Source organism: Polypterus senegalus, chromosome 16 (genome assembly GCF_016835505.1).
Source record: "Polypterus senegalus isolate Bchr_013 chromosome 16, ASM1683550v1, whole genome shotgun sequence".
Lineage (NCBI taxonomy): Eukaryota > Metazoa > Chordata > Cladistia > Polypteriformes > Polypteridae > Polypterus > Polypterus senegalus.
This window is the reverse complement of record NC_053169.1, coordinates 50546374-50572693: the sequence shown is the minus strand read 5'-3', so window position 1 is coordinate 50572693 and position 26320 is coordinate 50546374. Positions and strand designations below refer to the sequence as shown.

The following is a 26320-nucleotide window of genomic DNA, read 5'->3' as shown; positions in this document are numbered from 1 at the left end:
GCCCCCAGTCCAGTTTCTTGACACACTTCTGCTAAATGATTCATTGGCTGAATGTCGTCATTGTTGTGTCAGAGTGGATGTGCAGCATTGTTCATAATGGCACACAGTTTTGTGTTCATTTTCTCCTCCACTACGACTACCTGGGCATCCAAAGTGTGTCTCATAACTGAGGTTGTCCTTTTAATGACCTTGTTGATTCGGTGGGTCTCTGCTGAAGTGATGTTACCATCCCAGCCCACCACAGCGAGTGGCCATCACAGAGTTAGAGGATGTAAAGGATGTCATTTCCCACATTAAAGGAATGCAGTCTACTAAGAAAGAAGAGCCTGCACTGCCTTTTCTTATATAGTTCCTCTGTGTTTCGAGACCAGTCATTAATGTGGACCACCTCTCCAAGCACTGACTGAACATTGAGGCTCTTTGGTGCAGTGCAAGTCAATAAGCAGTTCCTTATTTTTTTTCTGATGTTAAGGCGCAGACAGTTCTCCAGCTGACTCCTCTCCTTGGTCTGATCCCCCTGTAAGTCCAGAATCATCTGACAGTTTTGGCCATAATCACAATGTGGATAAGGGGCATTTGTTCATTGACTCCTCCTAAGTCAGCTTGAAAGCTGTCCTTCTCCATAATTATTGTTTATTTTGACTTTGGAAATGTATTGTTACAGCACAAGAGTTCACTTTAAAAATGTTTAATGGTTAAATATGTGGACAAATCTTTTGTCAGGCAGAAAATCAAGAGGACTGAATACTTTTTCACACTACTGTAAGATTCAAATATTTTGAGCCTTGAGAAATAAAGTAGTTTTTTGTAGTCTAATACAAGTCACGTCAATGGGCCACTTTACAACATTAGAAGGGTTCAGAGAGCCGAACCCAAAATGACATCACACCTACGTTCTTAAAGCTTTTAACAAACAGCAGGCTGGTTTAGGCCCAACTAACATGTCTTAAGAATTTTGGAGAACCTGGTGAAGCATATGAATGAAGTCCTGGCCCATATTTACCAAGTGTCTCTGAATTATCCATTGGACCTTTGAACAAAGCCCCTATTGCTTCATCCAAGGTATGACGTTAATCTGCATTAAGCCCTGCAAGCAGGTCCTCCAGCTTATAGGGAAAAACTTGGGGATTGGTGGCAGAAAAAAAAAAACTGTCCCAGTGTGGTGCTGAGGTGTCATCTGCCTCTATTGCTCTCTCTCTCTCTCTCTCTCTCTCCGAATTATTCCTAGGAATTGTATTAAAAGTCTGACTAGGATAATAATTTGTTCAACCTCAGAACAATACTTTAGTTATGAAGCATCCTACACAAACTCCCAGCAAGGCGAAAAAGTTTGCATTTGAGAAGGAATGATGTCACTATTTTATGCAAGCCCAAGCCGCACAGTGCTACTTATGTCAACATTGTGTAGCTTTCTTGAAAATCATGAGGACGCTTTGTAGCATACTGGTACTAATGCTATGACTTCACTGCAAAAATAATGAGAAAAAGTGTGAAGGGAAACATAAGGTACAATATTGTACTAAGCTGCCAAGTACTGTAATTGCTGCCAGTTCACAGTAACGTCATGAATAACGGTGTAACAAGAACGAGATGGAAAGGCTGAGACACACACACACCCCTAATGGGACTTGGACCAGATTACAGGCATGTTTATTTAACCATGAATAATTTGTAGTCATACTTTTAGAATAAGCATCTGCCCACCGTTACAGATACAGAAGATGCCTTGTACTGTCAAGTTCACTCATCCACTATTGCCGATTGACATGCCCAATGCCTTCTTGGACCCACTGTGAATGTTTCAGGTGTTCATGGAATACAAAGCTATCACCAATGTGACATTTTACCATCAATCACACATCCAGTCCCTCTGGTCTTCAGGGTCAATATGCCGGCTACTACAGTACAGTTTGCTTCCATATATATACACATACAGGGTGGGCCATTTATATGGATACACCTTAATAAAATGGGAATGGTTGGTGATATTAACTTCCTGTTTGTGGCACATTAGTATATGTGAGGGGGAAACTTTTCAACATGGGTGGTGACCATGGTGGCCGTTTTGAAGTCGGCCATTTTGGATCCAACTTTTGTTTTTTCAATAGGAAGAGGGTCATGTGAGACATCAAACATATTGGGAATTTCACAAGAAAAACAACAATGTGCTTGGTTTTAATGTAACTTTATTCTTTCATGAGTTATTTACAAGTTTCTGACCACTTATAAAATGTGTTCAATGTGCTGCCCATTGTGTTGGATTGTCAATGCAACCCTCTTCTCCCACTCTTCACACACTGATAGCAACACCGCAGGAGAAATGCTAGCACAGGCTTCCAGTATCCGTAGTTTCAGGTGCTGCACATCTCGTATCTTCACAGCATAGACAATTGCCTTCAGATGACCCCAAAGATAAAAGTCTAAGGGGGTCAGATCGGGAGACCTTGGGGGCCATTCAACTGGCCCACGACAACCAATCCACTTTCCAGGAAACTGTTTATCTAGGAATGCTCGGACCTGACACCCATAAAATGGTGGTGCACCATCTTGCTGGAAAAACTCAGGGAACGTGCCAGCTTCAGTGCATAAAGAGGGAAACACATCATCATGTAGCAATTTCGCATATCCAGTGGCCTTGAGGTTTCCATTGATGAAGAATGGCCCCACTATCTTTGTACCCCATATACCACACCATCATTTTTTTTGTTCAAACAGTCTTGGAGGGATCTATCCAATGTGGGTTAGTGTCAGACCAATAGCGGTGGTTTTGTTTGTTAACTTCACCATTCACATAAAAGTTTGCCTCATCACTGAACAAAATCTTCAGCGTAAACTGAGGGTCCTGTTCCAATTTTTGTTTTGCCCATTCTGCAAATTCAGTGCGCCGATCTGGGTCATCCTCGTCGAGATGCTGCAGTAGCTGGAGTTTGTAAGGGTGCCATTTGTGAGTAGCTAATATCTGCCGAAGGGATGTTCGACTAATGCCACTCTCCAGTGACATGCGGCGAGTGCTACGCTGTGGGCTCTTGCTGAATGAAGCTAGGACAGCCACTGATGTTTCTTCATTAGTGACAGTTTTCATGCGTCCACATTTTGGCAAATCCAACACTGAACCAGTTTCACGAAACTTAGCAAGCAGTTTGCGAACTGTAGCATGGGAGATGGGTGGTCTCGTAGGGTGTCTTGCATTGAAATCTGCTGCAATGACCCGGTTACTGTGTTCACCAGACATCAACACAATTTCTATCCGCTCCTCACGTGTTAACCTCTGCGACATGTCAATGGCTGTAAACAAAGAGAAACTTGTAAATAACTCAAGAAAGAATAAAGTTACGTCAAAACCAAGCATACCATTGTTTTTCTTGTGAAATTCCCAATAAGTCTGATGTGTCACATGACCCTCTTCCTATTGAAAAAACAAAAGTTGGATCCAAAATGGCCGACTTCAAAATGGCCACCACCCATCTTGAAAGGTTTCCCCCCTCACATATACTAATGTGCCACAAACAGGAAGTTAATATCACCAACCATTCCCATTTTATTAAGGTGTATCCATATAAATGGCCCACCCTGTGTGTGTGTGTGTATATGTATGTATATATATATATATATATATATATATATATATATATATATATATATATATATACATATATACACACATACATACACGAGGTGTGGCAGAAAAGTAATGAGACTGATTTTTTATTTACCTAAGTTTTTATTTTTTTCAAACATCAATGTTATCCCCTTCAAAGTAGTTCCCTTGGGCAGCTACACACCGATGGAGACGTTGTTCCCACTGTTGGTACTAGCGCTGGAAGTCTTCAACCGGTATGGTCTTCAGCATGTCCGTTACACTCTTTTGGAAGTCCCGAAATGACGTCCTTTGAGGACATTTTTCAGTTTAGGAAAAAGGAGAATGTCACACGGACTGATGTCAGGTGAATAAGGGGGCTGGGGAACCACAGGAATGCCTTTTGAGGTCAAAAATTCTGTTATGGAGTAGGCAGTTTTTCGGCACCATTTTGGCACAGACCTTTCGCATGTGCAAATGTTCAGTCAAAATTTGATGAACGGTAAATCTGTTCGAATTTAATTGTTCACTCAACATTTTTAATGTTAAACGACGGTCTGATCTCACAAGAGTGTTCACACATTTGATGTTTTCATTGGTTTTCGAAGTTGAAGTCCTCCCTGAACGGTGTTCATCTTCAACGTGTTTTCTGCCTTCCAAAAATGATTTGAGCCAGCGAAAAACTTGAGCTCGGGATAAAGAATGTTCCCCATAGGCCTGTTTTAACTTTTTAAACGTCACACTTGCTGTTTAATGGCACAACGTTGCTCCAAATTCTGCTGTTCCATTTTGCATGACGCACAACCAAAAACACAACTTTGCTAATAGCAGTCACAAAAATCACGTAGTTAACGGAAGGAGTTGAAACTCGCACTGAGCTATGGGAGGGGACTGATACACGTGCTCTATCAAGAACAACAGCGCAGCGTTGCCAGATCGCTTGCAGTGTTACCAGTCTCATTACTTTTCTGCCACACCTCGTATATGTGTATATATATATGTATAGATATATATATATATATATATATATATATATATATATATATATATATATATATATATATATATATATATATATACTGCTGGAAATTCACATATGCATGCTGATTCGCTCTGGGCCAGTGAATATTCACAGCGCATCACTTTTTCCACATTTTGTTATGTTACAGCCTTATTCCAAAATCTATTAAATTCATTTTATTCCTCAGAATTCTACACATAACACCCCATAATGACAATGTGAAAAGTTTACTTGAGGTTTTTGCAATTTTATTAAAAATTTAAAAACTGAGAAATCACATGTACATAAGTATTCACAGCCTTTGCTCAATACTTTGTTGATGTACCTTTGGCAGGAATTACAGCCTCAAGTCTTTTTGAATATGATGCCACAAGCTTGGCACACCTATCCTTGGCCAGTTTCGCCCATTCCTCTTTGCAGCACCTCTCAAGCTCCATCAGGTTGGATGGAAAGCGTCGGTGCACAGCCATTTTAAAATCTCTTCAGAGATGTTCAATCAGATTCAAGTCTGGGCTCTGGCTGGGCCACTCAAGGACATTCACAGAGTTGTCCTGAAGCCACTCCTTTGATATCTTGGCTGTGTGCTTAGGGTCGTTGCCCTGCTGAAAGATGAACCGTCGACCCAGTCTGAGGTCAAGAGCGCTTTGGAGCAGGTTTTCATCCAGGATGTCTCTGTACATTGCTGCAGTCATCTTTCCCTTTATCCTGATTAGTCTCCCAGTTCCTGCCGCTGAAAAACATCTCCACAGCATGATGCTGCCACCACCATGCTTTACTGTAGAGATGGCATTGGCCTGGTGATGAGCGGTGCCTGGTTTCCTCCAAACGTGACGCCTGGCATTCACACCAAAGAGTTCAATCTTTGTCTTATCACAGCAGAGAATTTTGTTTCTCGTGGTCTAAGGGCTCATTTATACTTCACCCTCAGAATGCGTAGGGGCCCGCATCATGGCTGCCACGCGTTCCCAGCGTTCATTTCATGCGTCCTCTGAGCAGGTCCTCAGAAATTAACGCGACGCATGCGCGAGTTGCAGTACCAGCAAAAAGTCGGGGGGCGCAGTGTGCTAAATGTCGGAATGTGACGTCAGAGTCTCTGTTTACTATCTACATGTGACAGCAAGCCTCTATGGAGATCCTTCGGGGATCGATGTGCGCACTTTGCTGTTTGATGAATGGCTCAAATACAGCGCTCTACATTATGTAGCCGATGTGAAGTTGCAAAAAAATAAAAAAAAAAATAGATGGCACAAAAGATGGTATGTGATACTTTTAAAATGTATTGTGTCATTACGATCGGGACTATGCGACGCTTGAATATAAAAGCACCACGAATGCATCTGTATGTCGGCATTTTGCTTCAGCAGCGGAAAGCAGCAATAGATCGCCAAACAGAACAAATTAAATGTATGATATTCCAACTCTCTGCACATTTAGAATCTTTAGATTTATACTTGATATCACTTTCATGATGAAATGCATTAAAATGTGTATGTTACATTTTACATATAATTTTGTTTAAATAATGAATACTGTTAATAAATACACACATGGGGGAATAATTACACACATGGGGGTGTCATGGTGGCAGAGCGATAGCACTGCTGTCTCGCAGGGAGTTATGTTGCTGGTATTTCCTGCTCGTCTTCCACACTGCTCCGTTTTCCTTCCAAAGATATGCAGATTTGGGGATCTGGTGCCGCTAAAATGACGCTAGTGTATGTGTGTGCTTGTATTCACCTTGCGATGAGCTGAGGCCTCGTCAAGGGACTGTTTCTCACTCGTGCCCAATGCTTCCTGGAATGGACACATACATCCCTGGATTTATGGATTTAATAAATAAACATCCTTTTCAGAGATATTGTGGTAAGGTGTTATCGGAATTTAATAGGTGTTTTAGGCAATTCACAACACAGAGAAGCCGAACATGTTCTCACCGCGATAATATCTCGCACTGCCACCTGGTGGATTCCTCCAGATTTACGTAAACTACGCTTCGCAAGTATAAACACTACAACGCTTGCGTAGCAGGAGTGTCCGCTGCAGCATGCGTCGCGTGAAGTATAACTCCGGCCTTAGAGTCCTTCAGGTGCCTTTTGGCAAACTCCAGGCGGGCTGCCATGTGCCTTTTACTAAGGAGTGGCTTCCATATGGCCACACTACCATACAGGCCTGATTGGTGGATTGCTGCAGAGATGGTTGTCCTTCTGGAAGGTTCTCCTCTCTCCACAGAGGACCTCTGGAGCTCTGACAGAGTGACCATCAGGTTCTTGGTCACCTCCCTGACTGAGGCCCTTCAACCCCGATCGCTCAGTTTAGATGGTCGGCCAGATCTAGGAAGAGTCCTGGGGCCTCATGTATAAACGGTGCGTACGCACAGAAATGTTGCGCAAGAACTTTTCCAAGTTCAAATCGTGATGTATAAAACCTACACTTGGTTTTAAGCCACGCACTTTTCCATGGTACCTCATACCTTGTCGTACGTAAGTTTTCCGCTCGGTTTTGCAGACTGGCGGCACCCAGCATCAAGCAGTGCTACTGTTCCTGTGTGGTTACTCTTTATTTTCCTGATGCGGCTTTATAAATACACTGAAACTAACCGCATATTGTTTATTAGTGTAATGCATCTGATTGTAGATTACCTGTAACAATATAATGGTCCAGGGAATAGCCATAGTATTCCAAATGCCATAACTGCTTTAGCATTGTTACTCTCACTGCACCACCTTCTTCTTTCAGCTGCTCCCGTTAGGAGTTGCCACAGCGGATCATCTTTTTCCATATTACTCTCACTGCACCACTCGGAGTATTTATATCACTGTATCTGAGTGTGAATCACAGCAGCAGCTGATCGAAAAGAGAATTATCAGTATACGGCATTAAGGACACGCTGTCTCAGCCACGGCAAAATGTTTCAAAGCCTTTCCTGTATGGACCTCGCGGTTCAGAAACAGTTTCATCCCAAGAACTTTGAACGCACTTAATCAATTGCTCCTTGTAGAACTGTTTGTACTTTTAAGTGCAATCAACCCACTGTAAACTTGCACTACAGTTATAATATTGCACAACCTGAGCCACCTTGTAAAGTGTGTATTTACATATGATGACGATATCATTTTTAAGATGAAATGCAGCAAAATATGTTTATTATATTATACAGCTAAAACTTTAACTTCATTTAAATAATCTATATTCTTCACTGGGACTTTAGTGAAGGATAGAATAATTAAACATGTACTACGAAGATATTTCAATGTTCCTTACACATTCTGAAGAATCTGTGGTCTAAGCTTACAGATGGCTTAATGTCTATTGCAGAGCTTATTGTGTGGCGATTGGTTACTTGGAGAAAGAAAAGCAAGGACTGCAGGGGCGGCTACGCCAATATATATTGAATATAAAACAGAAAGAGAAAATAACAGCTAAAAACGCAGCGACAAATTTCGTCAAAAGTTAAATGCTTGTGTCATGAGCATGAGGCGGCTATGCAGTGTCCGCAAGGGACGTGGCCATCCACCGTGCATAAGATACCATATTGACATTAGCAGGAGAAGGGGACACCGATTCTTCTTCTGCCCAGTGCCGCCACGAGCCTACAGCCACCCATGAGTACTGCTGCATTAAATTATTTCATCGAAAGTTGCGCACAATCACTGCACCACTGTGAAACCCATGTTTAATAACGTGCTTTAACTCCTATCTCATGAAAATGATATCACGTATACATCTCAGTATTTTAGTTATTCAGGGAACTGTAATATCACGAATTTAATGGATTCTGTGTCCAGTTGGAGGAAGAGAGCTGGTTTAAGAAGCAAGTAGTGATTCACACACATAGAAGATCACATACAAGCATTTAACGTGCTACTTTAATAACGATGTGATTTGACAAACTGTTTAATTAAACACTTTTATGATGAAATTTATGATGTTCTACTTCAATGACAAAATAAACTAACTGATTAAAGTGGAAATTTCGAGAGTGAAGTTGACATTATGTGCTTTTTCCCCCACTGTGTGCCTTTTTTTTTTTCTCTGTACCCTTATAAGCTTTCATATGACACTCAGACAGTGGGCTACAACTCGCCTTTTCACGGCGACTTTGATATGTGATTTCTTTTTTATTTCCAGCACTGTGCGATTTTGTGAACGTGACCTTTCAAGTTTCTCCAACACGCTATGCCACTCAATCAGCTTCATTTTGTTGATTATACCACGGTTTAATTAAACAAATAGTAGGTTTTTCCTTTGCCTCCACTTGCTATTCACTGAAATTCTTATATTTTCCCCCGTGCTTTTCCCATTGTCTTTTCACAAAAGGCTGAGCTTAAGGGTGATTTATATTGATTTGCATATTCAAAGAGGCGTAATTCTGGGAGGAGTTGGGGTATTACGTAAAGTGCGTGCACGAGTGTTACTTTTCATGCTGATCGGGATTTATGTAGCGGAAGAACGTGGAAGTTGGAGTATGCAGATTCCTGCATCTGTATTTTTCTGTGAGTAAGCACATTTCGGCTTTTATGCTTACGACATGTTATAGTGCGAATTCTACACAAAGCGTTATACATGAGGCGCCTGGTGGTTTCGAACATCTTCCACTTACGGATGACGGAGGCCACTGTGCTCATTGGGTCCTTCAAAGAAGCAGAAATTGTTCTGTAACCTTCCCCAGATTTGTGCCTCAAGACAATCCTGTCTCGGAGGTCTACAGACAATTCCTTTGACTTTATGCTTGGTTTGTGTTCTGAAATTAACTGTCAACTGTGGGACCTTACATAGACAGGTGTGTGCCTCCAAATCATGTCCAATCAACTGAATTTACCACAGGTGGACTCCCATTAAGCTGCAGAAACATCTCAAGGATGATCAGGGGAAACAGAATGCACCTGAGCTCAATTTTGAGCTTCATGGCAAAGGCTGTGAATACTTATGTACATGTGCTTTCTCAATTTTTTTATTTTTAATAAATTTGCAAAAATCTCAAACTTTTTTCACGTTGTCATTATGGGGTGTTGTGTGTAGAATTCTGAAGAAAAAAATGAATTTAATCCATTTCGGAATAAGGCTGTAACATAACAAAATGTGGAAAAAGTGAGGAGCTGTGAATAGTTTCCGGATGCACTGTACATGTGTGCAGCTTCCTTTAACATGCCCTCACGTCAGAGGGCGATGTACACATCTGAATATTACCTTACGTGTTGGAAGGATGTTTAATGTTTGGTGCAAAATTCGAGATATAGTTGGTTGAGACATAACCAAATCATCACTACTACAAAACCACATTTTACACATAAAATCACCAACACTTTCATTTCAGCAAAAGTGCATGGCTTCTCCACACACTGTAGCTGTTTTATGAATGAGTTCACCTCTGTCAAATTGTTGTCCTCTTGAGAGTTCATTGTTATCCAATGTTTCCAAAACATTCTGCTTTTGATAGGATGTGCCTGTCGATCTCTCCCCAAATGCCATTTTCTGGTAGCTCCTAGGGAGTTAAGACAGCTCATGAGCGCTCCTAAACCTGGGATGTTATTATAAAAGTTGATAGAGTGTTTTCACTCCTATTCCAGAGAGTAGAAACACACATGCATCACTCTTATATTTTTAGAATATTTTCTCTTTGATAAATACGGGCACAGATCTCTAGAGGGGAGGTAGTGTTAAACCACTGATAGTAATCAAAGCAATACAATACCAGAACACTCTACATGGTAATGTGTTGGCAACCCTGAACTGGATAAAGCAGACACGGTGACACACAGACACAGTGATAATGTTGCTGAAACTGGTAAAGAGGTGTTGATCCTCAGTCAGCTACTGCAGAGAAGAACATTTAAACTTGCTCGACAGATGGTGTCAATCAGGAGTACTTATCCCTAGCCAGCGATGAACCGAGAACACAGAAGTAGTGCAACTATGCACTTGTAGGGCCTTTGGTTTAATGGGGCTTGAACACCTGCCCCTCTTGTTCCAAGTGGTGCCTTCAAGCCATTTCTACCCCTTGCTTTTAAAAGTGCTAATGTAGACATATGTGGAATTCATTTTAATAGGGATTCTCTCCCATGTCTTGTGTGCCTTGTTAACATGAATTCAGCACCTGCCTCTCTCAAACTCTCTACACATACAAGACATTAAGATCCTCATACAATTTTAAAATGCATAATAAAAAAAAAATGTGCCAGAATATTGACAGAGGCAAGAATAAACTAGTGCTCTGGCCGGATATGACATGCAGACCACAATCTGTTGATCCCAGTTGTAGCAAGAGCAGTGTAAGTATGCACATTAAAAGGATCATTACAAATTCTTAACAATTCACGGGTCAACTGCCAAGCACATTCACATATTCTGCATTGTTATGTTTCTGTTATAACAAACACTGTGAAGGGTACTGGATTTTTTTTTCCTTAACTGAATATGTGTAATTCCATTTATGTATAAAAGCAAATAAATAAAATTGCCTCTGAAATCTTCAAAAGCAATGCCTGGTTTCATCCCATGGAATACCCTGTCTGATGATTCCATGAATGCCTGATACAAGATCTTATAAAAATATTTTGGGGAGGCAAAAATGCAGGGCTTTGGTAGTTTCCCTAAATGGCCCCATGTCGGCCCCACACCACCTCCTTCCTCATCTTTACTGAGCGACCGCACGTACCAGTCTTGTATCACTCATATTTATCAACATCTTCTAAAGAAGCCATGCATACGTATATCTAATACATGTTTAGCCACGAGTAATAGTTTTCATAACCTACAGTCAGGGATGCACACTAGACTATGTATCAAGTATTCTACCTTGATAAAAAAAATATGAAAACCACCTGTTTAAATGTCATGCACACATAATGTAGCACAAATAAACACACACACACACACACACATTTCAGCATTACATTACATACCTACTTCAAGAGTTTCAGATGAAGTCAGTTATCTGATCTAAGCATGCCAGTCTATCACAAAGCTGTTATCAGACACAGGGCAGTGAGTAACATTTTCTGCTCAGTGTTTAAGGGGCTGATCCTATTCGTCCATTGCCATAGGAGGCTAAACCAATGCAACCACTTCATCCCATGTCATCTACAATGGTCCACAGACTGTTACAGGTGAGGTAAATTACAAGGAGAAGGTGAAACATTACAACACAAATAACACAAATTAACACACATGTAAGTATAAACAAAAACTACAGAAAGTTAATAGTTTACATTATGCGAAATTTGTCTTGACCAGAACACATTAAAAAGACATTTTAAGATGAATAATGAAGTTTTATTTAAATACACTCATTATAGAAATTAAAGTGATGGTTTAAAATACAGTAGAATTACTTTCAAACATAACATATAACATATAATACATTTCAGGAACATTGTAAAAGCAGGGCCAATTTGTTTCATGTTAAAAGAGGGGAGGTAAAAAGCACAACCATTCAACTTAGATTACAATAATTTCCTCTTTAAATAAACTAGCAGTTCCAACTTCAGTGGATTTGCAAACTTTTGTATCTCCCCATTTCTAACTGAATTAGACTGTTCAGCTGCTTGCTGTGTTCACTTTGGCTAGATGCAAGTTGCTAAGACACACAGGCTTCTCCCTATGCAATACATTAACAACAGTGGTCCTTAAAACAGATGAGCCTCCATCAACATTTGGCCACACAAACAATAATGGAAACCAGGATGCACAAAGTCCATTCTGGAGGTCTGTAGTGGCTGCAGGTGTCTGTTCCAACACAAATTCTCAATGAGAAGCACTTATTGCTCAAACAAAATTTTTATGCTTCATTTTAGATGGCTCACTGCCATCTCCTGCTTATTTTAGTGGTAGACAGATGAATTCACGGTTTTTAATTGCTTGTTTTAAGCAATAAATGCAAATGACAAATCAGCTAGCAGTTCTCCACCGAATTTGTTTCCTTTTACACCTGTGTGTATTCATTATGATCTACCTGGTTTAATAAAACTTTTGGATGGAAACACAAGAGAAAAAAGTTAAGAACCCACTTCAGGCTACAAATCATTTGGATGATATCCTTAGAAGGGAAACAATCTGTTCTATAAAAATGACCTGATGTGGCAGAAAGTAAACAATAAGAACTAGGTTAGAAGAAAAAACCTGTAGTCACTATGGCTCTCCGATACCAAGTTTGCAGGCCCCTTATGTTAATTAATGATTAAGGCACCATATTTAATTTTTAAAACAACTAGACAATAAAAAAAAAAAACAATTTTCTACTTAATATTTTACTCCAATACAAAGTCAAGTGGAAACATAGAATATCCCTGAAGTACCTGGGGTAAGACAGAAGTTGGCCCTGAATATAACACATCTTTCAGATAAGGGGAAAATCAAGAGTAGCTTCTGAAACCTTTTAAACAAATGGAGAAGTCAAAGCTTCAAACAGTAAGTGGTTATTGGGGGTTGGGGAGTGAAGTCAGGTATATACCGTTCTGAGGCAGCCGCAGCAGCACTAATCACTGTGCCACAAAGCCATGCATGCATCACTAAACAGAACAATTTAAGTCATTTGAACGAAATGCTTCTTGTATACTGTAGCTGTAAAGTGCTCAAGGATGATGTTCACTTGGTAAAGACAAATGCTGGAGATTTTGATGCTATTCTAAAAATCAGAAAGACGGTAAAACAGAACATCTTAGGAGGGGCAGAGATGAATCAAAAGGACAAATTATCATTTTTATATGTTAGTGTTGGGGGAGATAAAACCTAACATGGGCATTATGAAATTTACAAACTAATTATTCCTTGTGAAATTAACAGAAGCCTAAAATGTCAACTAGGGATGGCTTGGTGTATATAAAAAAAAAAAAAAAAAAATCTGGAATGTTAAACTTACAAGGTTGTTATGCCTATTGTTTTATTGCAAACTTTATTCTGATCTGCTTGGTTAATTAGCCCTGTTATTTTTATTTCTATGACAATTCTTCTCTATTCAATGCTTTGTAAGAACTGAATGATCACATAACAGAATAAAGTATTTTTCCAAATTGCATATAAACTTAATTTTATAAAGATGTTTCCAAATAAGAATACTCAAATATAGAAACTGACCACTCTGCCTAGACTTCATTCTTTATCCTTAACAAATGCCAGTTTCATATGGTGTTAACTACACTGCTACAGATGCAGAATGACATCTATGATCCTCGATAAAATAACAGAAAAAGTGAGAAGAAATCTTTTTGCTAAAACTTCAACACCTTTGCTAATGCAATATCATCCCCAACATCTAAAAGAGACAAACATATTAAAACAGAGCAAACTGTTGTTGACAAAATAAAACAAAGAATGGAGGATTAATGAGAAGATACAAAGTAAATAGGGAACATAAAAAAGCAAAATAAAATCCTGTCACCCAGTTAGGAGTTGGAAAAGTGGGCAAGATCCTACATTATAACCATATGCCCTAAATCACATCCAAACTCTAAAGTCACTGAACCATGACAAAGGCTGCAATTACCAACATCCCTTTCAGACTATGTCCCAGAAAAATAAATACTAGTTTAATTAAGCACTCTTGAGTACAATAAAGCTATTTAAATGAATGGTTCTCTCAGGTACCTGGCACCTATAGTAAATGGGTAATACAAACATTTCTCTCACAACCTAGGACTGTGCACCAACATTTTACAACTTGCAGGAGAGGACAGAAGAAGTTCTTCTTATCTCTAAAAGGGCTGGGTATTAACACTGATGTCCTGATTTGATTTGATTTCAATCACAATGTCCCGATTCAATATCGATTCTATCTTGATTGAATTAAGCGTGCTCCAATACATTGAAGTGCTGGCTTTCTTAGAGATTACTTAATCATGCACAGGGTACACTAATATAATGTGACAAATTTCAGTAACACTTTATTTGAAAATGCCTACATACTGACTTCATAACATATTCATAAGCATGGAATGACATTTAAGAAGAAATACTCTATTAGTAATGAACAGTTAACATCAGTATTTGCAAGATGTGGAACAAAACATCATTGCTCTTTTATATAAAATAAAATAAAATAAAAAAAATCTAAATTCATCATTATTTAATTAACATATACTAGGGGGCTCTGACCCCTGCTTGCTTCACTCGCCCACCCCCAGGTTTGGTTTACCAGATATATAATTTAAAGTGATTGTTATTTTCATGGGAATTGTTACATATGCATTATTTTCAATTTTACTTTAAAACATTAGTAAAAACAATATTTAGAATTAACTTTTCTTCAAGATCGCATTGAATTTTGGTTTGGACTTACATCGTGACAATGCAACGTATAACTGCCTGTGAGTGAATACCGTTCCTTTCTCTCTAATAAAACTACTTTTTCAAATGTTTTTCCATGCTGTTTCTTCTTCGCTTTGTCGTTGACGTGTCTTCTAGAATGCATATAAAATTACTGTCTTGATAAAATTATTGTCCCGATAAAATTTATAAGAGCTGAGAGCGCAGGAAGTGTGTCTGACAAAAGCATTCACACGACTGAGGTTTGATGACCTTGTTTGAAAATAGTTGTAAGTAGGGCATGATTTGAAAGAATCTCATGTTAAAAGTCTCCATCTCGTGGGACTTCATACCGCGCTGACGTTTTTGGAATCTTTCAATTCTAGCTGGCAACACGAATTAGACAATCTACAAGTCTCTGAATATATTATTCAGATTTAAACTTTTAGTCAATCTCTTTTTGCTGTTCCATTATTTCAGAGTAATAATTTCCATTTGTTTGCACTAATGCGATCTTTACTATCCTTTTTTTGAGCCATTCGAATTTTCGTACTTTAATTATCTATAACCTGCTCTGCATGTGTACCACGCCAACATTTTTGCATTCTTTACGATGTTCTACTTTGTCATCACTATTTGTCCTTTGTTTCTGGCCCCAGGCGTGGTTAAATCTCTTTCTCGCTATTTTAGAGTTCACAATAATATGGGGGCTCCTTCTTTTAATACAGTTTAATGACATCTACTTATAAAATATCTGTATCATCTTGTGAATAACAATCTTGTGAATAACAATGTTGTAAAACAATCAAACACTGCTTCTTAAATAATAAGTAGGTTATTCAGTAACCCATTCTTATGTTATGAATCTCCATGTAGACATCCTTCAACTAAACTGTTACTAAGCCGTTTGCCAAATGTATTCACCTAATGAACGATTAAAAAAATCTTGAATTACTCAAAGAATACAGTAGGAAGACTCATGTCTTTCTATAATTCTACAAGTTACACGTCTTCAATTGCTCACATATACTAGCCACATTAATCCATTTCAAAAAGGTGTCTTTACAGTTCCTCCCTCAGAAAAAAAGGAAACGTTTTAAAAATGAGGATCTAGAGCAGATGCTTGTTGCCAGCTGTGTTAGATGAACGGAACATAAAAGACAAAGAACCAGCCATCATGACCGACAACGCTGCTAATAAAATCCATGCAGTACAGCTAACGGAGCTACTTCAAGTCTGTTGGTTTGCACACGTGCTCAACTTTGGTATCGCAGGCTGCTCTGAAAACAATTGTCTGCTTGTTAGGCTGAGTCAGAAATGATGAAAACTTTTTCCACCATGCAACATTTACTGGACTTGCCAACACACAAACTAGTGACTGATGTGGTCATGTGATGGAAGAGCACACTGGAGATGCTAGAAAGGTTTTTGGAACAGCAGCCAGCTATCTTGGCAGCTTCGCATATAGGCAGTGAGGTTACTTTTGAGTGTGACTGGCAAGCAGCGCTCTTGTCTGCAACACATCTGCCACAGGTGCCCAGTTGTTTTAAATGTAGTGACATGTGACTGTCATGTAGGAATCTGCTGCCCTAGATGTCCAGCTGTCATATGTTAGGGCTACTCAGAGTGTGGCAATGAGAGATGTGGCAATGCTTTGCTTAAGAACTTAATTAAAGCCTTGGTACAATAACTTCACTCATTTGCTTTTTGGTTTGTCAGTTCTAAAACCTGTATTTATTTGTTGTAAGCCCTTATTTTCAACAAAGTTGTAGGGACTCTTTTTACAGATAAAAACTGTTATAAATGAACGCTTGGAGCTAAGTGCCATCTGCTGTGCAGATTTAGTCTCTACTCATTTGGATGTCAACTGAGATGGTTTATGGATGGCGCCCAGTTTTTCTTTACCGGCGGAATGCCTGAATCTGTACTAAGTCCACACATCTGATTTAAGTCTCAAAGGCACCGATTTCAGCTGAGGAGGACACACCATTTTATGTGAAGTAGTTAAGACTTTTTTACCCCCATAGAAAAATCTTAACAGGTGCATTAGTGACATCTGTTGGATCGTACGCCAAAACTAAAGAAATATAAATCTACATGTAGTAACTGAGCATGATAGAGATTCACGATATCAATCTTGAGACTTTAAGAATCAATATTGAATAATTTAAATTAAAGGTACGATTAATCAGAAAAAAAAAACGGATTATTTTTGCCCAGGTCTAATCTCTATGAAATCTACATTGTGTCTGGTACTCTCATAGAAATTACTTGCAAGTAATACACAGAATGCAGGGCCTATCGTCTAGCGGAGCTTCTCCTTTAATCAGCCTGGGTGCCTGTGCTAGGCCCAAACCCTGCCCTGTGTTACCCTATAGCCATTATAACTCTGCTAATCCTTGTAAAACTAGCTAAAAAAGTAACAAAGTTTAAAGACAAAGAAACATGAAACCTACTCCCCCAGGCATAGAGTATGACCCAGCACTGAAACAATGTACCAAAGCTTGGCAAAAATGGCACACTGATATAATGAACTCTAGAACAGATTTAAAATCACCTGTTTCACAAATTGTTTTAAAACAGGCACAATGAAAACAACTAAATATAAATCCAAATTAGTTGTTTCAACATCTATTGAAAGATCTGAGCTGTTTATTTAAGTATTTCATCTGGCAGAACATTAAGGCATTCTGTTTTTGATGTACATTAAATAAACATTTCCAAACAGAATAATCCATACAAATCATATACAAAAACAGTTCTCTTGAACAAGAATTTGTCAGACACATCTTCCATTTGCAACATGCTTTGGCAGAGTGTATAAAAGAGTACTTATTGAAAGTAATTATTTTTGAACACATTCTCATTGTAAATATACATACAAAAGAGAACAAACATTACATTTGGAAGTACATATGGAAAGTACGGCCATCAGTTGGTATAAAAAGTGCACCTTTAGCATAATTTGTTTATTAGAGAAAGATAATGGTCAGTCACAGTTTCAGTTAAACTTGGCTGATCAAATCCCAGAAAACTATCTGATGAAAATAATTATTTGTAACTGTTGTATCCCTTTCCATTATGTTAAGATTTGTGTAAGGTTTTAGATGAAGATGACAGTAATTTAAAAAGTTTAAATTGCAAGCTTACACAAAATGACTTTTAATACCAACTGTTTTTTTAAACAAAGATGACATTTAATAATTACCAATCAATTATAAATACATACAAATACAAAACCAAAAACAAACAAACTTGCTTTCCAGTAATGGCTCAGCTTTACCATTGGATGAAATATACAATAAAATGTTCCACATTTTAAGCTGTTGAAAAAGGCAAGTAAACAAAATCTGGTAAACCTGATAATTCTGTGTTACTCAAAATAGAAAGCAAAAACAAAAAATTTTACAGTTTGATGTAATCCATAAGAAAAGCTAGTACCACGTTTTTGGTAATTTTTGTTGTATTCTGAAAGCAGGCTTTCAGGCAAAAAAAAAAAAAGCTTTCAATCACTTTCTGTTAAACAAAAAAATACATTTAAGTGCAGAGATTTCAAAACTCATACAAGACACTCACTGAAAATGCATGACTGCTGGTGGTAGCAGCGAATGTCAAAGTTAATAAATGTGTCAGAAGCTTAATTTACTTAAACTTTTCATGAAAAGTTAGTTCAAGTGGTAATTAATAAAAAAATTACAGGCAGCCAGAAAGCTTGTGAACTGTCTGTTGAGCCTGTGGGCACTGAATTATAGACCTTTATTAATAGGATAAATACTGGGATAAACAATCGCGGCATTTAGCCTTTGATCAAATTTAACCCTATTAAAGCTATAAGTAACAAAGAAATAATCAGAAACAGTCTTGCCATTTAATGAGATGTGCATCACAGTATCACAGAAAAAAATATCTATATTTTTAAACTTCCATCATCAAAAAATATGGTTAAATGCATGTAGGCTTTCCCACAGTTGCTGACCAAAACTGCACAAGATCAACTGATATTAACGGATGATCAAATTATCCTTTTTATGCTGCACTTCACAGTTAACTAATAAAATAATTTTTATTCAATATTAAAAAGCCTCAATTGTACAAAACAAACCTCAACCTAAACATCATTAATATAACATTTTCAAATTACGTACTTCTCCATAATTATCCAATTTCCTTTATTTTTAAAGCTAAACATAATTATTGCCAGCATTTGGTTACAAAACTATTTATACAAAACTGAATTTGAACTTTGCAGGTATATGAAATGTGACATCAAAACAATAAGAATAAAACCAATTTGCTGTGCATAAGTTCAAAAAAACCCATTTATTAATTAAGTAAAACACATACAAAACATTGCCAAGATTTAAGGGTAATGAGTATCATCAACGGCACCAGATGACAAACCCAGAACTTTCTTTGAAAAAAGGTAGATCCATCATCTGGTTATTCAGGTTTCTTCTGCATGTTATTACATGCCTCTAAACATTTTTTGTCCAAAGCAATGGACAACGTTACCATTACCCTAACTAGGCAATTTTGTGTCACAGAGAAGTAATGATACAAATTTTACTTTTGTTGAGTCTTTATTATAAATTAGGTTTAAAATAAGCTACAAAATCAAATGTTTCATTTTATGAAATTATTTTAAAAACTTTAAATGTATCCAATTGCAAGAAAGTCATGATCAAATGCACAGTTGGAAATCAATCTGAAATGATTAAGCATCTCAATCAAGAGCACAGCACCAAAGGATTTAACCAATATTATGTACTTTGACACAAAATGGCTGTTAAAAATAAGGCTACTTTTTAAAGACAATGAGCCAATAGAAAATGATGGATCTTTAAGTCGAAGGGCACTTCTAGTCTTCATTACAAAATTCAAGTTTACGGTAATGCTCATCTTGTTATTATAAATATTCAAACTACAGAACTAAATTACATCACAAAAACTTTTTAATTAACAGTGAGAAATAAGCGAATATAAATTTGCATTCTACCAGAAATGATCATCATTCACACCTGACCAACTTTATAATATATTGTTGATGCCCTATTGTTCTGCCTAGAAGGCTGCAGCTTAATTCTTTTGACAGCTCAGCTGACATCTCATTCAAAAATAAAATGAGTACCTAAGCTGTAACACTGGCAATAATGTGCATTAAAATAACCAATGGCAGGTGTGTTAAGAAGAATAAAGAAGACTTTAACAAGGAAAAGCAAGCTAATAAAACGGTCAAGATAAACAATTCTCACCTCTATGTTCCTGTTTATTAGCTGACTGACATTTACTTACATAAATAAAGAAGGCAGCATTTTTGCAGATTTTATTTCTTCCCCTAACTTAAGGCACAGGTCTTCTTGCAACTGTGCTGGTGCATTTACTGTGTTAAGCTCAATGGAATGATTACGTTAGGACCGTAATATAATTCTTGACGTCAATATTTGACATTCTTATTTTCATTTGTTCTTCATTTATTGTGCTGTTTGCATTATTTAAAAGCCATTACTGGGAAATAAAACCAAATACACACGGTTTTGCAAAAAAAATGTAATCCTCTTCTTCCTTTTTGTAAAGACCACTGTAGGGAACATTATTCTGAATGTCAGCATTTCTAGTGCACTTCCTTGAATTAATTTTTTGTGTCAAAAAGTAGAATGTAGAAAACCTTCTACAAACATATTTGACCTCAAAGGTCCATGTTGTCCCCTTTATTCTCAAGTATGGCAGATGAGCCTATTGTTTTACTGAACTTCCATTATGTGTCAAAAAGTGGTGGTGTCTCCATAGTCCTTATTCCATTTCATATACGCATTTAGTGTCTGGGGACTAACGCTACGTTTAATCTTTTTCAAAGACTCTGTGAAATCTCCAAAAGTAATATTTCTCATCTAAAAGCAAAAGGAAAATGGAATCATAAACAGTACATAAATGCAAAAAATTTAAATTTATTTATGTATTAATTTAAGCTCAAGAGGGAAACCATTTGAAACAGATGGCAAAAGGGACATGGTGCAATCATAGAAGTATTCAAAACACTAATTTCATTTGGAGTAAATAATTAACTTTTTTTTAGCTTGGGCACATTGAAGGAAAGTAACATTATACAGCCATTTAAACGGTCTGTCTACTATTATTAGGATTTAACTTTAGTTGATATGTTTGAAAGTATTCTTTAAAAGGTAATAAAATCTTTTAGAGGAAAGGGAAAGTATTTAGTGTCCCATTACATTTTGACCTAGACCTACTTAACCTGGGGGCTGTCCTTAGGAACAGTGTATATCAAATAACACTCCTGATAAAGGGTCCAAAAGAAAAAACATTGTGTTTCTAACAGCCTTCTTATATTGTTCAGACTTAAAATAACATTTAACTATTTTTTCCTTTTAAACAAAGTTATATGCATTATTTACAGTAATAGGCCCCAAAAGGAGAAGTGTCTAATGTTCTATCCATATAGAAATAAGCACCTAGTAATTAATGCCCTGATTAATAATTATATTGATCTTTAAAGTGCAGTTGAGAAAAATTACTAAAAATAGCATACCTCATTTGCAGACATGTTTTTAACTTGCTCAGGTTTGAGTTCTAAAAAATAAACAAATGAATAAATAAAGTTTATTTGTAATCAGAATTTACAGTTTTCATGTCAGATGTTATGGAACATTAATCCTCCCTAATAAGTTATATTTCTCAAATGTCTACATTAAACCAAGCAATGCATCATATCAAAGTGTAGCATAAGCATACACCAAATGAAATCAACAATAAAATCATCCAGCCATGATAATTTGCAAATTATAATCAACTATTTCATATAAATCCCAATTGGCAACAGTATTTTAAATAATTTCTTACCCCTTATTGGGCCTAAAGCGGCATCTTTAGCCAGCGCAGTCAGGTCACTCCCTGAATAGCCATCTGTCATTCTGTAAAAACACATCAACCACAAAAAAAGGCTATCACTATTTTAAATTTAAGAAAGTCTACACAGTTAAAACCTACTTACATCTGAAAAAAAATGTAAAAAATGTTTAACATCAGCTATGGGGGCATCAATGAAGATTTATCAGACAAATTACCAACTACTGACACACATTCCCATATAACTAGCAAATGGCCATTTTCTCATTAAAAGGTAACTTGGCATCATAAATAAATTCCCTACTCTGCCCCCACCCCAAATAAAACTTATTTATATTAGACATATGAAAAAATGACGGGTTGTCTTTTTATACCTTTAAATTGTTAGCTATTGCAATCTCTCACCCAGATACATTTTAAAAATGTGTCAAAGTTTCTGTTGTGGAATTTTATTCCTTTATGTTAAGAAATGTTTCTTGGCTTCCACCTTTAATGCACTTCCCTGTGATTTTTAAACCTGCCCCTGAGAATGTGATTCACTTTACAACTGAAAGAACTGTCCTGTTCCACTTTACCAATGTTGTTAAGCATTCTTAAGACAAGGTTCAGCTCCCTCACATACCAACAGGATGCAATGGCTTGCACTTTCTTCCCTATACTACCATCTGGAGGTGCGTCATTTGTAGAATGGTGACCATAGCTCTGCATGGTACAGTAAACCCCAGAGATGTCACGGTTCAGAGTTTGCGGCCTCAGTCGTTCGTGGATTTTTCCTTAGAACCTAACTAATAATTGTTGGCGAAAACCGCAAATATCCTCCGGAATTTTTTTGGCTTTTTTCATGGCAATACTGCACTGTAGAGAGAACAGGAAGCAATCGTATAGGAAAATGCAGCTTGGGATGGTGAAAGTAGCCAATCCGAGAACGTTGTACTCTACTACAATTTGAAACTGCAACGCCCAGCAGTGGCTCCGATTGGTCTTCTGCTGAGGGTGCAGGGGCTGATAGGGTTAAAGGACGTCAGTGCGGCTTTTAAAAAGGGGGCCAGTGACCAAAAAAAAAAAAAAAAAAAGGTTTTTGTAATTTGTGTTTCAAGTTCCTGTCTGCCTTCTGATGGGTTACCTGTACCTATTCATTTTGTCCTGGATTGCTCCTGAACCCGTCCACCTGGCTTAACCATTTCAGGAACTACCGGTGGGACTATCTTTACATTCCAATTCAACGTGCAGATCTTTGGACTATCTATTTTCATAATTACATTTCATCCATTGCCATTTTTCATGGACTTTACTGTGTGTGTTTTGTTTGTGCTTTGTTGTATTTAATGCATAATCACAGGAAGGGGAACAGGGGTGGTATCATTGTTTTCATCACATTCTTTATTTGCTGTTTGATTACCAGTTTGCTTTGTTTTTGTCTCCACCATAAAAATAAATGAATCTAGCGGCACCGAACCGCTACAGTGTTATTCATTTCTCATTGCTGCTGATTGACTGCTGCCCTGTGACACATCTCCAGCTAAGTGTTCTTGCGTTTTTCATTTTGTTCTTCTTAACCCTTAAACCGCCGCAACCGGCTATAGTCGGTTCCCAGTGTTATTTACCAGCACGCCAGAGCTGATCAGTCCATGCTGTACATTTGTTGAGCAACCAGCTTATGAGCACTGCAGCCTCACTGTCTCTGGGATTCAGCTACTGCACTAGACTAGCCTGCAAGCATTAGTGGTGGCCTCTGTGTGTTTGCGTGCAGCCAGTTCAAGCACAGTTGGCTCAGTGATTTACTGAATTTCATCAATGGCGTCACCTGCACATTGTATACATTGTTTCAGTAGTTTTTTTAAATACTGGCAGTGTGTAAAATGATCCATGTTGCAGTAATTGTGATGCTCTTTGCATGAAAAAAAAAATGTGTTAATGCCATTAAAATTTCACTTTTTCTTTGTGAATTGAGACGTTTACTTAAAAAGTAAATAGGCATTTTTTAAGCCACATCCATAATTCTCAGTTTTTCACAATTTGCGGGTTCTAAAGGAATGTTACGTAACCCCCACGAATTTCAGGGGGGTACTGTATTCCAGATGCGGTCTCACTAACTCAATAGTGTTTAGGCATTAACAGAAAGGTGTAAAGGGGTAAAATTTGTCTCACATTTTTTATAAGGACAATGTCAAGCTAATTAAAAATGGGAGCAATTCAGAAGCATTTCATTACTAAGGATACATCATTATGACTTAAGACTGCAAACAACAACTGAAACAATACAAATATGGTGATTCTTCAATATCAAGCCGAAGTATTTTTCTGTATTGGAGGCGGTGCTCCTACCAGCCAAGTGGTTTCCATATAAAAGTTATGCTAAATTATTTATGTTGGAGACATTGTAAACATATAAAAAATCTGCAAATATAGGTTGATGCAGATTGCACAGCCATGTATCATTATTTCTAATTGCAAAACCCGACAGGTTAAACGATGACACAAGTAAATCATATATTATAATATATACCAATGAAAAGCCGTTAACAAAGACAAGTTTACAATTAAATACAAATTAGCAACAGGAGATGGAGTACCTGGCCAGTTCTGTCAGATCTTTCTGGCTTAATGGATTACCATGTTTACCAAGGAGATTTTTCAATAGCCTCAAGCGTGTCTAAAAAGTCGAAGACAAAGACATAATTTATATGCAAAACAAAACTCCTTTTAGTCTCTCAAAAATGAGAATACAGAGAGAGAGTTTAAAACACAGGATCCTGTTGATAAATTTGTGCATCCCAATGAGGTCAGGTATTGCTTTTTTTTTTTTTTACTAGTCTCAATCTATTAAAGTAATCTTAATCTGTTTGCTGGAATATGGTGCCCACAAAAAGTATCCATGTTCTTGGACGTTTTCAGTTTATTTTTATTCAATATTGAACCACAGTGGTTTTAACTTGGCTTTTTTGACACTGATCATTTGAAAAAGACGATTTCATGTCAAAGTGAAAACAGAGCTCTGCATAAGTGCTCTAAATTAATTACTAATATAAAACACAAAATAATTCATCACATAAGTATTCACCTCTTTAAAATGACACCTAAATAATAATTGGTGCAGCCAATTGGTATAGAAGTCACAGAATTAGTTAACTATAGATAGATCTGTAGACTTGTTGATGTCTGTAGTTAAGGGATTTTAACTGACTGTAGTATGAATCCACCTACAGTATATCTGGGAGAGGCCTCTTATGGTGCGTCAGTATAGTGGCCTGGCCTACAAAAAGAAACACTCCCAAGCAACTCAGTGAAAATGTGATTGAAAAAGCACAGGTCAGGGGATTGAAACAAGAAAATATCTTAGTCACTAAACTCTCCCTGGAGTACAGTTAAAATGGTTATTAAGAAATAAAGATTATGGCAGAGCTGTAAATGTGTTTAGAGCAAGCCATCCACAAAAACTGAGCCAATGGTACAAGAAGACTACTAGTGAGGTAGACCGCCAAGTATCTTATAAGAACTCTGAAGGAGCTACCAGATACAGTGGTTGAGACTGAAGAGACAATTGTTGCTGAAGAGCTTCAGCATTTATAGCTTTATGGGAGAGTGACAAAGCCTTTGTTTAAAAACATATACAGTATGAAATCTTAGCTAGAATAATGTTCTATTGTCTGATGAGAGCAAAACTGAGTTATTTTGGCCATCATATTAAAATTCGTGCTTACTGTAGGTTCATAGCAGACTAGAACAAATTTTCATGTAACATTGTGAAGTATTTGAATCCATCCATTGCCCCTTCAACTCTGACAAGACTCCCAGTCCCAACACATGAAAAGTATCCCTATAGCACTGCCAACACTATATTTCATTGTTGGTATGGTGTCTCTTGAGGCATGGGCAGGTTCAGTTTTACGCCACAGATACCTCTTTATAGTCTGGCCAGAAATGCTATTTTGGTTTCATCTGACCAACAAACATTTTACCACACCTTAACTGGGTCATTCTCATGCTTTGTAGCAAATGCCATACATGTTTTAATGTGGAAACTCCTAAGGAATGGCTTTTCTCTTGCCACCATCCCATAGAGGCCTGTTTTTATAGACAGCTCTTAAAATTATGGATCCATGCACCTTCACTCCAGTTACAGCCAAAGAGTATTGCAGATTTCCGAGAGTGACGGTTGGAGTTTTAGTAGTGTCTCTCTCATCAGTCAACATCTTGCGCCAATGTTTAGTTTTGAAGGATGGCCTGTTCCAATAAGAGTCTGTGTGCTGTGATGAATCTTTCCCTTTCAGATAATGGATCGATCAAACAGTGATTAACAGGACATTAAAACTCTTTAATATTTTTTTTGTAGCCATTTCCTGTCTTGTCCAATTCAATGACATTGCTTCAAACATCAGCAGAATATTACTTTGTCTTTATTTTTGTAGTGATTGTCCAACAAAGACTATTGCGCTTACAAAGGGTTTTTTTTTTTATATCCAGAGAGATATAAAGGGCTCACAAGTAGTATCTAATTATGTTTAATTAAGACTGTCAAATGACAGAGATCTTTGTGTCATTTATGTAAACCTGGAGCTTCCAAAGCACAAAGGTTTAAATACTTATGCAAAAACTAACATTGTACATTAGTTTTTTTTCTT

General features: G+C 37.5%; 1 protein-coding gene across 5 annotated transcripts in view; it reads right to left on the bottom strand.

Moving 5' to 3' along the window:
• Nucleotides 1-3245: 3245 nt before the first annotated feature.
• The window catches only part of spast (spastin), an 83850-nt gene continuing 60775 nt past the window's right edge, over nucleotides 3246-26320 (bottom strand). For 4 of the 5 annotated variants that reach the window (XM_039738765.1, XM_039738762.1, XM_039738764.1 and 1 more), the window contains 4 exons: nucleotides 24272-24351; nucleotides 21693-21763; nucleotides 21382-21422; nucleotides 17470-20725 (listed from right to left, as the gene is read on the bottom strand). In XM_039738765.1, the coding sequence (XP_039594699.1) occupies nucleotides 20600-20725; nucleotides 21382-21422; nucleotides 21693-21763; nucleotides 24272-24351 (318 nt within the window). In that variant the 3' untranslated portion in view covers nucleotides 17470-20599. Of the gene's footprint in view, nucleotides 3286-9964; nucleotides 10081-17469; nucleotides 20726-21381; nucleotides 21423-21692; nucleotides 21764-24271; nucleotides 24352-26320 lie in introns of those variants that run through there. The other variant, XM_039738763.1, reaches the window with a different exon arrangement.